The sequence below is a fragment of the Pholcus phalangioides genome, unplaced genomic scaffold, assembly GCF_987345545.1.
Source record: "Pholcus phalangioides strain wild (caught in Gottingen) unplaced genomic scaffold, Ppha-v1.0 ptg000004l_1, whole genome shotgun sequence".
Taxonomy (NCBI): Eukaryota; Metazoa; Arthropoda; class Arachnida; order Araneae; family Pholcidae; genus Pholcus; species Pholcus phalangioides.
In genome coordinates, this window is record NW_028301597.1 from 26,581,379 (window position 1) to 26,598,633 (window position 17,255).

Genomic DNA, 17,255 nt, shown 5'->3' on the forward strand with positions numbered 1-17,255 from the left:
TGTTGGAACATACTGTTCCAACTGAAACAAGTATCTAACAAACTCTTAGCAAACATGATTTATTAACATGAGTTAAATGGAAAACTATAATACAGTGTTCAACTTAGTTACTATCACAACTCTCACAGTTTGGTCGAAAGAACAACAAACGGCCAAACCAAGTTTGTCTGGGTTCCAATGGAATCCTGCCACAGGCTGTGTGGATACTATATGACTTTGGAGTAAATCAACATTTCCCATGACACCCTCGACTGAACCATCTTGAAGTTTTTTATGACGTTCACTTGGATACTCACTGAAAAATCATAAATATTGGGATTAGTTTTCAGTCTATATACATTTTGTAGGAATTTGGATTTTTTTTTTTTTTTTTTTTTTTATGGCACAAAACAAATCTGATATCATAACCCCATACATACATAGTTGTATTTTAAAAAATCGGACATCGGAACCATACATATTTGAAAAACTCAAATGGAATAAAGCTATACTTACTAATTCCATAATGATATGGAGCCATTTCCACCTGTAGTCATGAAAACATCTCTGTTTTGAGGAAGATGCCGCACAAGCCAAACAGTTGAATTGTGAGACTGAATGAAAGTAAAAAAAATAGCAGGCAGAATTAGAAAGCTTAGTGGTACAAGTATATACAGTCGAATACTGTTATAGCAACAATCTCATTTCAACAAACACTTTTCTTATCCCCCAAATAAGTTTATATAGGAACAATGCTAGGTAACCTGTAATTCCTTTATAACAAAATTTCGTTTTAACGAAGTGATTCCTCTAGTCACTTGGCGTTCGTTGTAACAGGATTTGACTATCTGTATGCTGAAAGTAAATGGCACTATGTTCATTTTTGTCAATATTGCAGTAATTCCGTTACACTATCCATAAGTTCAGGGCATTTAAGTGTCCTGTTTTAATGAGTAATAGATATTCACTGTATAAAACAAGTGAGCTTCATAGAAAGACATACTAAAAAATCTTTAAACTTTTCTCCTGTAAAATTGCCCTTTCATGACAGTGCTTCTTAATTACTGCATACAGATACGTAAAGGATATTTGAAAAAATTCAAGCTTGGAGCATAAGTATTCCTTAAATTTGGTTTGCCTATAGCAATGTTTCTCATGGCAAGCTGGAGATATTGATTTATGTATCTATTCATGCTTTCAAGTGGTTCTTTTTTATGAGAAAATATCTTCCACACAAACTATTCTGGGAAGCAGCAGATAAGCCATGATTTAGGCAAGGGAACCGGGTATTATAGCCTGTAGCTATAATACCCGGCACTGCCCTACTGGGAGGATTGAAAAAAATGACAAATCATTGTAAAGATATATGCATTGCTAGGGGACCAAAGTAAACATTCTGAAAGTTATTGTTGAGGCCCAGGAACCATTGCTGCCCGATAGTTTTTCTGCCCATTTTGGGCAGTTGCACTGCTCTGACGAACTTTTAAAGTAGCTTATCATTCAATCCGGGCCCTGTTTGGTATACATGCAAAATTTGGCAACGATCAATCTAAAATTGTAGATTTGTACAGAGAACATACACGGAAAATCAATTTTATATATATATAGAGAGAGAGAGATTATCAAATTTTATATAATTTTCTATAAAGTGTTGATGGGACACACAAATCTACATTTCCCAAGAACAAAAGAAATGCAAATCTGGATTGTTTTTACGCACTGAAGATGTGAGGCAATGATTCATACATTGTGTATGCAAAACTGTTTTTTTATTAAAAAGAAATTGGTTAGGCTATGTCGAGAGACAGAAGTTTTTAATGTGAATATGTTAATTAGTAAAGCATTAGAGCTTTTAAATTTTTTGTCATTTCTGCAAGTTGCTTCATTCTCTCAGATTATTTTCAATGTTTCAGAAACATTGTATTAGTTATGTCTTTTGTTATTTTAAAAAAATTAAAATTTTTACAATTTTTTGAACCACAAGTCATTTAACTGCACCTTTGCTTTTCTTTCACTATATTCTAATAGAACTTGCTAAGACAAATCCAACAGCACCTCACATAAGGTGGTAGCAGGCTGAAATCCCAAGCTATATTATTTTTTGTGTACATGCTTGCAACATTATTGTATGCACACTAAAATTCATTCACAACACTAGATACACACTTCAAAACTATTAAGTACACGTGCACACTTATACTTCACCAACTCTGGCTATATCCTGATATTACAATTTACTGACATTAATGAGATGGGCTGGAAATGAAAGGCGCTCTCTATTGGTGGTCACCTGAAGCTCGTTAGGGAAAATATCTATTATCCTCCCTCGGATTCGAACCCAGGACCACAGGGTTGGGGAAAAAACCGGGTTTTTTGGTTTAAACCAGGTTGTTTTTGTTAAAAATAGTATTAATATTAAAAACGATAAAATTTCTGAAAAATCATTAGAACTTCTAATGATCAATTAAAATAAAATGTTTATATACCCCCCCCCCCCCCCCCCGAGCACTCAGACTGAATCAAAAAAAATTTTTTGCAGGAAAGTTCCATTCTTTCTCCCCACCCCGAAGGCAGATTCTGCATTGCTCCCGAGCAGGATATAATTTCCTGTCAGTCTTTCCATGCAGAATAGAGAAATAACATCTACATACTGTCATAAAACAAGTTTTTCCTTTCGTGGATATTATCAGTGATTGATAATCTTGGGTATATGAACTCTTAAAAGCTTTATATATTTAGCTTTATATAACTTTATATTCCTTTCTGAAGACATATTTAATCGGAGGAAACAATTTTAAAAAAACTTCAAAATACAAAGCTGCCGACGAAAAAACTTGTGTTTACCACACGGCTGTTAATGGAATACAACAGGAATTTCGGCAACCAAAATCATGCCCCTGATAAATGATTGCAGATAAATGCTACATAAACAAAGTCACGTCTTTACCAGTTGCTTAAATGCAGTCACTGAGACTTTTTTTACGGCTGCTTGATGGAAATGACCACGGCTGTCCTCTATGGGTGTTTTCCCTAACGACGATGGCAGTCATACATGTTGGAAAAATACCAATCAACAAGAAAAAAAATGATAGCCTGCAAAAGCTTGCTGAATATACCACAGGACCACGCTGAATTTTACAACATGATTGTGAGTTAACCGACATCTGAAGTTAAAATAAGAGATTCTAATTATGCACAATAATGAACGAGATATTACATATGATTATTGTATTTCTACAAAATATCTGTAATTGACTAAATTAAAATTCAATGTTATTAAAAAAATCAACAAGATTCAGTTTTGTTGATTTTTACCCCTAACTGAACTTATTAATATCATAAAAATTATAAAAGTGTTGCAAATTTGTTTTATTGCAGAAACCCCCATGACTGCAGAGGCTGGAATTTTTTTTATCTCCCCCCCCCCCCCTTCATCTTAATATAATGTTTCCATTTTATATACAGAACTGTCCTTTACATTCAGGATTTTTTTCATAAAAAAATATCAGTTTTTAGTCAAGTTTTTACTGAATGTCTTAAAATTAGAAATTCTGCACTTACGGGGATTTCTGAAATAAGCGCTTCAATTATGTAATTTGATTACATCCTACTGAGATCAAACTGTTAATACTAGAATCTCTCTCATCATCTTTCCAATGAGATATTGAACATTTTATACAACTTTAATTCTTATCACTAAAAACTTTGAAACAGTGCCTTTCCAACAAGATATTGAAGAAGTTATTTGGATTCAAAGTCTGCCCTATTTTCTTGACAATGAAAAATCATGCAGATTTATAAGACGTAATGGTCAACTAACAAAACAAAGTTCTGTTTGATTAGTTTTTAGGAAAACAGGAACTCTGGTACTTTAATGACAGAACACTAGGGATTAAAAACAAGGCAATTTTTAAAGAATAAGTTCAAACAAGAATACAAAATGGAAACTAAATTCTAATAAAGCTGTAGACAAATAAAACTTGATTTCTTCACCTTTTTGACAGTAGAGGCAAACCCTTTCTTTGGATGTTGAGTGCGCATGTCAAAAACATGAAACTTTGATTCCAAAGTTGTAGCTACTAGTTTATTCATAGCTATGTCCTTTCTATCAAATTCCACACAACAAACCTACACAGAAAATTTTCTGATGAAAAACATCAATTAATGAATACAAAATTTGCTCAAAGCAAGGGCAGCAAACTTGATTTTAAAAACATTACATTCTAATTCTTTTCCTACTGTGATATTGGGCTCTCTCTCTCAATATTAGAAGACCGACCATCATAAAAAATAAAACAGGTATCTATGAAGTTATGCAGCTTTCCAAACACTCAACAAAGTTTAAATATGACATAAATGAGATTTTTTGATGGATAACAATCAATTATTATAGATCACAATATATTTCAGTAAAAAAATAATATACAGGGTGTCCTGTAAGGGCTAATGCGGCCCTTATCTCATCAACCATCCATCATGAGGTATAATTCCAATTTACAAAATGCTCAAAAGGCGTTCAAAAATTACCTTATGCCAGTTTTGAGAGTGGGAAAAAAAAATAACAGTGTCACAATATAAAGAAATCTAAATTTCTTTATTCCCCCCTGCTCTAACTTCCAATCAGAAAGTTGTTACCCTTTCTCTTCTGAGGCCAACAGAAAAAATTTCATGTTTCTAAGTGCAATATTTTCTCAGATATTTGAATTAAAAAATTGGAGAAAAGTTGTGAACAGCAAAAACTAATGGACAATGCGCCTTTCCCTAATTTATGCTGTCCTTTCCCAACTTTTCTCCAATTTTTTTAATTCGAATATCTCAGTGAATGTTACTTAAAAACTTGACATGTTATTTGGTGGCCTCAGGGGGGACAAGGCAACAACTTTTTAATTTTAGGTTATAGGAGGGGGGACTGTATAAAAATTTAAATTTTTTATTTCCTTACACACTGTCGTTTCACTCTCAAAACTGATACAGGGTAATTTTTGAACGTCTTTTGAGCATTTTGTAAAGTGAAACTATATATCTACAATAGATGGTTGATGAGATAGTCTGCATTAGCACTTACAGGATGCATTGTATATACAACACATAAACTACAGCTAGTGTTGCTAGAGAAAAGTGGCAGCTGTATAATCTAATTGCAAAATATAAATTTGAATGATTGTGTAAGTGAATGGGGTAAATATTTAAAATGTGGTGGAATTTTTTTTCTTACAAGCAAAAGAAATAAACCGATACAGTAATTAAAAAAAATTAAGTTCCTATTGACTGAAATAATGCATTATAAAAAAAGCAAATTAACCAACTTATAACCGTTTGAATGACTTAAATAAAACACACATACTCCATTCTTTAGGTTTTTCTCCCAGAGTACAGCCATGGCTCTCAGATCAAACAGCTTTATGTCACCATTGTCGTATCCAGCACAGACACAACGTTCTTCAGTGCTACAAGCATTTCCTTTGCACCCAAATCAAGAGGGGGAGGGGGGGGGAAAGAAGTCATCTTGAGAATACATGCAATATTAACATGAACTTTAATTGTTGATAAAAACATATTTTCTGAATACTATTTGTTAAAATTAGTGAAAACATAATGTGTACAGTGTAATCCCTGTTCCCAACTTTGAGGAGCAAATGCGAGCCAATTGCCTCATTAAAAAGTCTCACCACGGAGAGTAACAGGCCTACAATGGTACAAATAATCAGTCATTAGACTTTACGCATAGTCTGAAAAATTGATGGCAGCTCTACACATAACATAGCATTACACAGTAACAAACTTCACATTAGATTCACAACACGTACATTCCAGCATGTACCAATTTGTTGGAACAGAGGAATGTGGAAGAGGTGCATGTGTGTTTTAATAGTAGTGTAATCCCTCATTAATGGACACCATGGGATAAAAAGTTCTGCCCACTAATATGGGGGAATACCCTTAAAAGAACTATTTTTTCACAGAATTTTTAAGTAAACATCCACTAACAGGGAGTGTTCATTATGGGAGGTTCTACTGTATCATAAACTGAAAAAGTAATGCACACTTTGGACAACAAAAAAAGTCAAACAATAATTTCCATTGTAATTGATGGGTGTCTAAACATGCTTTTCTGATGCTAATTATCATTATTTGAATCTTATTTATCTGCCTCTTAAGAAAGCTAAATTATAATAATAACGGTTTATATAGTGTATTCAAAAGGTGGTTGAATACACCAAGAAAATCATCTTTTGTCAGTGTGATACATGATAAGAAAAACAATACATAACAGTGCTGGACAGCTGGAGGGTGAAAATAATGTGAATTTCATGTTAGTTAAACAGATACTTCATATCCTCTTTATATTGCCTTTCACATATTGTTTCTGATCATGCATCCATGACAAAAAATAAAATTGTCTTGGCAAGTTTCACATCCCCATACAGTTTCGCCAATCTTTTTTGAAGCCCCATGGAATTATAATGAACAAAAAAAAACATTTTCTCACAAATACAGTAAGACCTGCTTACAACAAAGTTGGAAAAAACAGTGAAAATATTCATTATACATGAAATTTGTTGTATATTGCTTGATAAGCATAGATAAGAAATTCATGAAAAAATGGAAAACTTCATTATAAGAAAGTTCAACTGCAACAAAAAAAAAATTAATTACCAAATGCAACGGCCCAACAATCTCTCTTTTCTTGTCCTTCCTCAGCCTCCATTTTCGCAACAGGAATCTCTGCTTGGCGTGGATCCCAAACTTTAACACTCCCTTCAAAAGAAACAAAAAAAAATATGAATACAAGAAAAGAGGGAAACACTATTTGATCCGATTAAAAACTTATAATTCTAAAAACCGTTAGGCATTTCAGATATTTATGCATATGAATACAGACTGGTTCAAGAATTGCATTACCATCTCTACTTCCTGTTACTATCTCTGGAGCTCCAGCTCCAACATTTAGGAAGCCGATTCCATCAACGGCATTAATAATTTGCGAATGAGCCTTCACAGAATATACTGGTGTATCCAAAGCCTCCAAATCCCTATCAAATGAGAAAGATATTTTTTGATTATCTATAGAAATTTTAATAAAAACCCACAGCAACAATAAAATTCTACTAAATTTACAGACATACGTACCAACCTCAGGACCAAGTCTCTCTGTTGTGGTAATGTTTGCCGACGGAAAGGGGGGGGGACTTTCCCACTTTTTTCCGTTCATGACTGTTTTATGAATTCAAATCAATTTCTTATTTTCTTCAACTTGACCACATCAACATTTACCAGCTCTGGCGAACATTTAAAGTAGCCTTTTGTTTAAGTTTGAACCTGTTCGCTGTGAATGTTCCTCACGATATCAATGAAAGTTCTTTGATTTTTTTGGAACAGGAAGCTTTGACTGCTTTGTCATCATCGACATCTCTCTTTCTTTATAGAAACTTATCCATGGAAAATGTTATAAAAAAAACTTGATAAATTATCAAATTTGTTTTTTTCCCCTTTTTTTTCAATTAAGCAATTCAAATGTTTTAAGCACAAGGGCCCCACATGGGGATTCAACTTGCGAATGTTCAGACCAGACAGCCAAACAAAGCAAACCTTTACAGTGACTATCAACAACAAGGTTCGTAGCTTCACTTCATTACAAATTCTGCTTGGCATTTATTCTTTAGAGATACAGTCTTTGCGTGACATCATTTTGTACTCAATAGGATAACAGAAATTCGGAGAAATCTCCAATCAAAAACAAATAAACAAATACTTTAGAAAAAAAACACTTTCATAGTTTTTCCTCTGATTGACCATAATTCCATACTTTATGACCATAGAAACTACAGACACTCCGTAGTACTTGGCAAGTATGCCCAGGATGAATTTTCTTGTCAATTTGTAAAAAACAATGATAATAAAAACTTGTTAGCCCTAGAATACTAAATCTATGTCTCAGAAATGTTGAGGTATAGGCAGTTAACATGCAGTTTTTATCAGCCTTTTTTTTAGTAAGTATTCTAGGGTGAACAACAAGAGCAATAGAATATTTTAATCACCAATAATACTCGTCATTCATTTTCATCTACAGTCAAACTTTGATATCTCATAGTACTTTCAGAACCGTGAAAAATTTGAGTTGAATTACAAAAAGTTGATTGCAATACAGATGAAAAAAAAAATGGATTACCATATTTGAAGCTTCCCATCAAAATCACCTGTAGCCAAATGACGCCTCTGTAAATCTGATGCGCCAAATGTACCACACTTAAACCCTTTCGGCTTCTCTACCTATAAAATGAGACGGAAACTGCATGAAACATACAAGTTTACCATATTTTGATATTTTTCCAATGTTATACCAAATGATATTAAGTTACGCCAATGTTACACCCCATAATATTCAAAGCACAACGCACGCGCTCATTGTGATCACATCGGGACTCAGAGTTTGTGATAACAACCATACATCCTGTTTGGTCAAGCCAGAGATATGGAAATGGGACAACTCTGTTTTTATTTCACACATAACTGGTTATAAAATGTTCAACCATGACAGTTTTTTTCCCTCCATATTGTTTTAAAAAGGGATTTTTTTTCTCCTTTAAGCTGAAATCCTACTTTTTTTTTTATTCAGCTACTGTAATGAGTTAGAACAGAACTGTCTAATGCATATAAGGAACTGCAATACTTTATAGTGTGCGTTTCATAGATTTTATTTATTTATACAATGTTGTTGGCTTTTTACGCCTATACAAGAGAATGTGGTTTAATGAGACACAGATATTGTTTGATATTGTGCAAAAATATAGTGATAGTGGGGAGTTGACAATAGAACTGGGGAGTTTGTTCCATTCGTCAATGTTATGAGGAAGAAAGATGTATTTAAAGCAGTCGGTGTGGAAGCAAAAATTAGTTTTAATGGTCGAGTGTGTTGTGAATGGTCGAGTCTTCTGGATATCAGGGCTGTAGTGTGCCTCTTTGAAGCGCCAGGGCAGACTTTTCCTTGGGGCTCTTCTTGAAAAGATAATTATTATTATGCAAAAATAAGTGTAAATTTTTTGGACCCCTATTCGGCTCGGGGCTGCATGTGCCTCCAGCACTTCCAATCATCTTGTGTCTCCATTGTTTATGGTCCAGGTCTCTGATCAATATAATGCGGTAGACCACACATATACCTTAATTAGGCGTTTTAATAGTTTAATAAGTTTCTGTTCGTTAACAATCCTTGTTTAGCAAGGGCGATTCTAGATCTTATGCTATTGCTACAGTAGCCATCTTCCATGACCAAGCTTCCGAAAGAACTCAAACGATCTTACTTGTTGTAGTTGTTGACCTTTAATTTTTGTTATGAAGCGATGAGCTTTCTTGCCCATTGACATTGCTTTTACGTATATTTATTTTCATCTCGTACTTATGGACTTTGTGGTTAATCCTCTAGAAGAGTGTTGTCAACGTTGCCGGGCATCCAGCCAATGGAGCAAGGTCATCCACAAACATTATCACTTTCACTATCCAGCTCCCTATTTGGATATAAGCACTGTATTCGTCAAAAGCCTTGTTTATAATTAGTTTATATATTCATTCATATTAATAAAAAAATGAATAAAATATAGATTAGAAATACCACTAGGATTAGCACACATTGTACGCAGAGTCACTGAAATTATTGGGGGAAGGGGTTCCAGCTGATTATTTCCATAGATATCAGTCAAACATCAGCGACATTTTAGTAAATTCATTTTAGTAAAAAATAGTCATTCTTCTGCTTTTTCGAGGCTTAGTTCATCCTGGACTGGAGTATGCTGTAAGGTTTTGGAGACCATACCTACAGAGGGACATAGACCTGGTTGAAGGGGTGCAGAGAAGAGCTACGCGTGTCCTTATTGGCACACTGGGCTTGAGTTATGAAGAGAGACTTCATTTTTTGAATATGTTTACATTGGATGAACGCAGGTGTCGAGGAGATATGATCGAAGTGTTCAAAATTTTCAATGGGATGGATAGGATGGACCATGAACTTTTAGTACACCGTCAATCGACTGCTTTTATAAGGGGACACCAGTATCGATTGGTAAGGGACAATGCAAGGTTAAGGTGTCGCAGGGAATTTTTCTTTAATAGGGTTGTTAATAAATGGAATAGCTTACCCCCGGAGGTAGTAAATTGTAACACAACTGACATGTTTAAAAAGAAATACGATAAACATGTTGGGGTAAATTGAGAAGCTATCCATACTTAGAATAAGACAACCATAAGCATTCTTTATGGGCATTGTATAATATTTTATCACGTGTATATATTGTTTATAATTTGTGTTAATTGCATTTTTAATAGAGGGTGCTGTATTTTTGAAATATATGACATTTTATGGGCATCTTTTTATCAGCCACCTCGTTGGGCATTTTGCCTGTTGTGGCGTTGTATTTGTATAAATATTGTGGGGGGTGTCTCGGGCTAGTTTTACACCTACGTTACCAGATATTGTTATGAAAGAGAGCATATTTTTACTCACATTTTTAATCAAATTGGCTTTACCGCTCGTGATTTCATATATTTGAAAAGCGCCGGTGCCTCTAGGATGGGTTCCCAAAGAAACAAACTTCGCACTCACTGGAACCCATTTCGTATCGAACACAGTGTAGTTCAAAGATTGTTCGTAGTGCGTGACGATCTGTGGTTTATCCATCTATAACTACCATTAGTCGATTCCTATAAGTCCTATCGGCACAGATAACAGATATAACGTCGCCAACGAAGTTCTATCCGGAACGGTCTTCTTCTTCTTCTTCAATTATACAGGGCTTTATGCCTTCGGGCCATCCCCTGTTAGAGAAAGAAACTTCCACAAGAGCATAGAATATGTTATAAAAATGTACTAACGAAAGAGCTTTCAACAATCACAGAACACATAGAAATTTCAGCAATTTCCATTCTTCCTTCTTCTTCAGAAGGGTATGAAAAAAAGAAAAAAAAAAAAAACACAAACCAGACGAAACAAACGCAGATGGAGATGTTATATGAGATGGAGAAGAAGTCTTCAGGCTTAGGGGACGATGCTAAGCCGCTTTAAAATGATATGATGACATGGAGTCCCTGGATGAGTGTGTGGTAACAAAAAATGAAACCAAACAACCAAGGTAGAAAAGGACAAAAAACCAAACGAGAGAAAGAAAGAGGGGGAGAGAAAAAAAACAAGAAATAAAAACTCAAGAAAATCGTTGACTAAGGGTAACAAACCTCTCAAAGCAACAGATAATGTTCTCAGGTCTGCCTGAACAGAACTCGGACCAACACCTAACTGGTGGAGAAAGAGAATTAAAAGTTGAGAACCGAACCTGGGAGAACCTAATACAAGAAAACAAAAAGTGAGAGGAAGTTTCAGGAATCTTGCATTGTAGACAGAGAGGGTTAGCCATTTTCTTAATACGATGTAGGTATTCGTTCAAGGGAGCTCTATTGCAAATAAGTTTGTAAAATAAACATTCCAACCTTCTATTCGAAAACAAAGGGGAGAAGTTCTGGCAGCAGTTATAGAAGGAGCTAAACTCAGGAATAGATAAGAAAAGAGCATTGCGAATATTTTCCTTGAAGTGGCGATAGTAAAGAGAACGAATGTCCTCTACATAAAGGCTAGAAGGTAGAAGATCAACAGTAGTAGAAGCTACAGTACGAACATGATTGTCAATAGTTTCATTAATGGCAATGCCCGAATGACTTGGGACCCAGATTAGTGATATGCTGTTAACCAAAGAACTAGTATGAACCAGTTGAGCATACAGTAGGTGAGTCACCGTAGATGAATGAATAGAGAAATTGTCGAGAGCCATGATGACTGATTTGGAATCCGTAAATATGAATATTGAAGAATTAGACGATTGAATGAAGGATCTAAGACCTAAAGTAATAGCAAGGGCCTCCGCAGTGAAAACTGAGGAGTCTTTATTAATGAACCAAGACTTGATAACTTTTGTAACCAAACAGAAAGCTCCACAAACCACTTGAGATGATTTAGACGCATCCGTAGCAATTACATGAGCATTCAGCGGCAGAGACTCAATGTACTCTTGGAATATTGTTTGATAAGGGATGGTAGACTTAGTTTTTTGAAAGTTAAGACCCTCCGATATGAAATAGATATTTGAGGGTATCCACGGCCAAAAAGAATAAATTGGACGCAGCATGGACCTGTGGGAAAAACCAATGGTATTATTGAACTGTGATATTTTCCTAGCCAAAGATGGCGAGAGGCGACAAAAACCCGAATCTATATGGTTAGAGTGACCCTGCGTGGGAGAGGCTGTGGCAGAAATACAAGATAACCCAATCCTGAAGAGAATGGAATCCTGAAAGGAGGGTAGGGCGAGAATGGTTCTGAGTTTATCTATGCGAGTTGACGTAGGGAGGCCTAAGATAGATCTCATCGAGGAGTTATAGATTGTGTTTATCTTGGTGAGAGAAGATTTGGCTGCATTAAACCAGGCCACAGCTCCGTAACCAATGGTACCTCCAATGATGCTCATTAGCACAGGTTTGAGGAACTTGCAAGGAATATTTCTTGATGAGTGAGAGATGGAGCGACAAATGTTTAAATATAGAGTGCCCTTAGAACGCAGAGATGATAATTGTTTTTTCCAGGTGAGAGTACAATCCAGATGAACACCCAGAACTTTCAAGTACGGATCAAACGGAATGGATTCGCCATTAATGTTGAAAGAAGGAAAGTATGGAGGTCGTCTCCGTGAAAAAATAGAAAAACGAGATTTGGATAGAGAGATGCACAATCCACTATTTTCAGCCCATCTGAGAATGTTAGGCAAGGTGTTCATCAATCTGAACTCAGCATACTTCCCATCTAACGCATTCATCTGAAGGAAAATATCATCAGCATACATAAAAAACTTAATGTCAGAATTAATATATGAGGTTATATCTAATGTGAACAGGGTGAAAAGTACTGGGGAGAGGGTAGAACCCTGTAAAAGACCGCAGTTGGGAGCAAAGGCACCAGATATGGAACCCCTCCAATGAATGACATGTTTACGGTTCGAGAGATAATTAAAGAGCCAAGTTAAAAATTTACCATGAAAGCCCAAGCGGGCTAATTTGGCAATGAGCAAATCATGCCTCACAGAATCATAAGCAGCTCTCAAATCTAGAGCAATAATGTAGCTAGTATAGCCCCTTTGGAGGGCATATGAAATAGAGGACACCATATCTTTCATGCAAATCTCAGCACCAGTTTTTGGTCGAAAACCATAAAAATTTTTTGGAAAGAGCTCAAATCGTAATGCAATCCAGGTGATCCTAAAAAGAATGATTCTCTCAAAGATTTTGCTAATAGTGTTTATAAGGGTCAGAGGACGAAAGTTCTTCGGATCAGTAGTTGGTTTTCCTGACTTTGGAATAAAAATAATACGTCCTTCTTTAAAAGACGGCGGCACCAGCGATGAAGACCAAAGGGTATTAAAAGCATTCAGAAATTCAATCCCCTTATTTGGAAGGAGTTTGTACACCTTCAATGGAACACCATCTGGACCAGGGGTAGTTGAACGACCAGAACAAATGGCTCTACGAATTTCCGTGGGAGTGAACGGTGCATCCATCTGAGCCTGGAACTCACGAGGAGGACCATAAAAAGTAACGGTTTGAGATCGGCCAGGTGAAGAGAAGTGGTAAAATTTTAAAAGTTGGATCTGTACGAGAGGCTCGACATAACTATTATTAGCAATCTTGAAAATATGCCGGGAATCATCCCAAGTTTTCGCCACGATATAACGGTGTCTACGCAAGACAGAAAAGAGAACTGAGGGCTGAGTAAAAGGATGAAGTTCTTGAGCCAGAGTCTTCAATCGTAGAATGCGAAGGTGGCGACGAAAAACCGAAGCTAATTTTTTATATTTAATCCAGTTGGCCTGAGAGGGCACACGGCGAAATAAGCGGAAAGCCCGTTTTTTTTTGATAAGAGCAATACGCCCTTCTTTATCCAACTTAAGCCAAGGTTGTTTCTTCCGGTACACAGAGTACCTAGCTGAGTTAACAATGGAAACAACATGATTGTAGATACTGTCGAAATCGTTAGTAGCGGGGATGACAGAGAGACCTGCCATTACTGCTGACCATTTAATGTAACGGAATTCCTGAGATATGAATTGTTTATTCAAAGAGACGGAAATTTTAATTGGCAAATGATCACTATTGAATAAGGATTCACAGGGAGTCCAGATAATATATCTATAAAGACCTGGACTACAGAAACATAAGTCGATATAAGATTGTGAGTCCTTGCTATAAAAGGTGGGGCAAAATGGAGGAACTAGACAAAGGTTATGATTAAGATACCAATTAAATAACATAGTACCTGCAGGAGATACAATATGTCCTCCCCAGTTTGGATGATGACTGTTGGAATCTCCGATTATGATGAAATTCCCAGAGATGTATGAGAAAATATTGTCAATAGCAGCGATATTGAAAACACCTGGAGGACGATAAAAATTTACAACATACATAGAAAAATTATTTAGAAAAACTTGAACAATCATAATTTCAAAAAAGGGGTCCGAAATTTTCCATATCAAAGATGAGGAAAGAGATGAATTTACCGCGGTCACTAAACCACCACCTGGGAGAAGTCGATCATTTCTAAAAATCTGAAAACCAGCAAGAAAAAAATGGTCCTTCGGTTCCAGAAAAGTCTCCTGTAAACATAACATATCATAGTTTAAACAAAAATTTCTGATAAAGGTTGACTTGGACTTGATGCCTCGGACATTCCATTGAAGAACTCTAAAATTCATATTATTCATAGTATTTTTTTTTTTTGGAAAGGATTAACTAGAAAAATATATTGAACTGAAGAGAGGGAAAAAGCATCAAATTCACAGAGAAAAAAAAAAACAAAAAAAACAACACTTATTTTTGGGAGAGAAAAAGGAAATATCAAGCGAGAAAAACACAATAGGAAAGGGAGGGGAAAAAAAATCAAACGAAGCTCGATTTGATCACAAAAATAAGAATACTGAACTCTTGTCAGCTCTAAATGAGGTAAAGAAAAACCATTATCAAACTCGATAACAGAGAGAAAGGAAAAAAGATCAAACGAGGAACAAACTTTAAACGAGAGGGGAAAAAAAAGGGGGGGGGAGACAAAAATGAAATTAAGTGAAAAACTAGGTTCCAACATTTGAGGCCAAGTCATTTTTCAGTCTCTTAGCTAATCGTCTTTGTTTAACCCTTTCCGCAGGAGAAGTATAGAATTTATTCGATTCAGGATCTTGAGAAAAGTCACTATCATCATTATGCTCAGGGGGCAAAGGTTGATTGAAGATAGCAGTCGAAGGACCAGAAGTGTCCATATTTACATTCGAATTAAGTGGCGGTATTATATTCACCTTATGTACAGCTAGGTTAACCGAATTGACTATTTCGGGAATAAGCGCTCTAATAGAGTCATTCAGCGATTCCTGAAGACTTATTTTCAGATCTTTAAGTACAATTTCTTTGATGGCAGATACTTCCGCTTGGACCAGGGAACTGATCTCAGCCTTGAGAGCACTGAAGTCAGATGACATGGAAATGCTGGTCCGAGCAGCATATGAAGAGGAATTCATTTTACATCTTTCTCGAGCGATGTTTATTGGAACATGATGTTCGGCTTTATAGTGATATGCTTTTGACTCCAAGACATAAGCAGGGCACTGACGATCAGAGGCAAGATGAGTGGAAGCCTTACAGTTAATGCAGGAGATAGGGTTTTGGCAGGTTTCATGGTTATGATTTTGGCCGCATCGTTTGCAGATCTGAGATGATACTCTACAAAACTTTGAGCGGTGAAAGTAGCTCCAGCAGCGAAGGCATTGATTAGGACGCTCAATAAATTTACGTGGTCGAAATATCAAGAACCATAACTTTATTTCCAGCGGAATGTTCCTACCAAGAATCGTTACCAGAACAGTTTGTAAAGGAATTCTTTCTTTTATAAATCTTCGAATACCGATGACCTGTAACCCCTCCGATTGCAGTTCTTCCGCAATTTCCACTACTGCAATATCACACGGAATATTTAGCAAAAATTTGGAGGTAATCGAATCCTTCAAAAGGACCGATTTAACGGGAATGTTCAAAATCATATCTATTTTTTTTATCTCTTTCGCAGTGTGAATATTTTCCGTAGAGATTAACAGCTCACTTGAGCGTGTGAATCGAATCTCCGAGATGTGTTTAGGAACAGAGATTTTTGAGCAGATATCCTTTTTCAGGCACAAAGGCCTGGATCTGGGAATAATTTCTGCACCCGAAAACTTGAAAGTTAGCAAAATGCGAGGGGACTCACCAAAACCGTCCAAGATGTCTTCATCAGATAATAAAGTATTCCAATTATGACTTGTAGACGAGACTTTGTCTGCACTGCCCGCTGGCTGTGTATCTATTTCAACAGCCATAGCTGCACATTTGAAGGAGTCAAACTAGACCCCGGAAACGGGCAGAGCCCTAACCAAGAGCCTTGATCCTTCACTTCAGGAAATTAAATAAAATTACTCCTACGAATATAATAAATAAAGAAAACTGTACTTAAAGAGGGAAACACTAGTAAAAAATTAAATAAAGGGTAAGGCACAAACGCAGAGCGAGAGGGGCGTAACACCAACCACGCTATGTCAGCTCTTCGTTTTTACTCAGCTCTCTCTCTACTCAATCCGGAACGGTAACCAAAACAAACAATAACAATCGCATATTATACAGAGCTCTTTGCTACACAACGGCTTCTTCCTGTTTATCATTAAACCTGGACAGAAGGGAAAAAGTTCTACTAACAAAAAATAATGCTACTTTCTATGAAAGAAGATGCAAAAGTTCTTAAATTCAGAAGAAAAATATAACTGACATTGATCTGATATAGCTTTTTTTTAAAGAAAGAGAATCTTTTGAATGGAACAGCTGCTGTCATCTACACTCTTTAAATGTAATGATAATTGGCGCAGTTTGTTATACCAAAAGCTCAGTGCCAAAATATATAGATAGCAGTAATAGTTCCTTTTTTTTTCTTTTTTTTTATGTAACGAAACATCATTTAGTTTGTTATGCTCAAAAATAGATGACAGTAGCAGTTCTATCGGGAATTTTCTTTGACAAGTTTTTGAATTAGATATTGAATTATGTTGTTCAAATTATTATTTTTCTATATTATTTAATTTTTAATGATTATTTATCAACAAAAAATTCATTTAAATACTCACCACTGAATTATTTTAGATGGAACTGTATGTTTGTTCGACGAACCCTCCTTTGCTGAT

General features: G+C 35.7%; 1 protein-coding gene across 1 annotated transcript; it reads right to left on the reverse strand.

The window, feature by feature from the left end:
* Positions 1 to 43: 43 nt before the first annotated feature.
* Positions 44 to 10,735, reverse strand: Wdr92 (dynein axonemal assembly factor 10). The gene is made up of 8 exons (XM_089231228.1): positions 10,475 to 10,735; positions 8,150 to 8,250; positions 6,883 to 7,013; positions 6,637 to 6,738; positions 5,324 to 5,439; positions 3,973 to 4,107; positions 496 to 593; positions 44 to 295 (listed from the first exon to the last, which is right to left on the reverse strand). Exons 1-8 carry the CDS (start codon positions 10,646 to 10,648, stop codon positions 85 to 87), a joined length of 1,068 nt encoding a protein of 355 aa, XP_089087354.1. The 5' UTR covers positions 10,649 to 10,735; the 3' UTR covers positions 44 to 84.
* Positions 10,736 to 17,255: the final 6,520 nt, after the last annotated feature.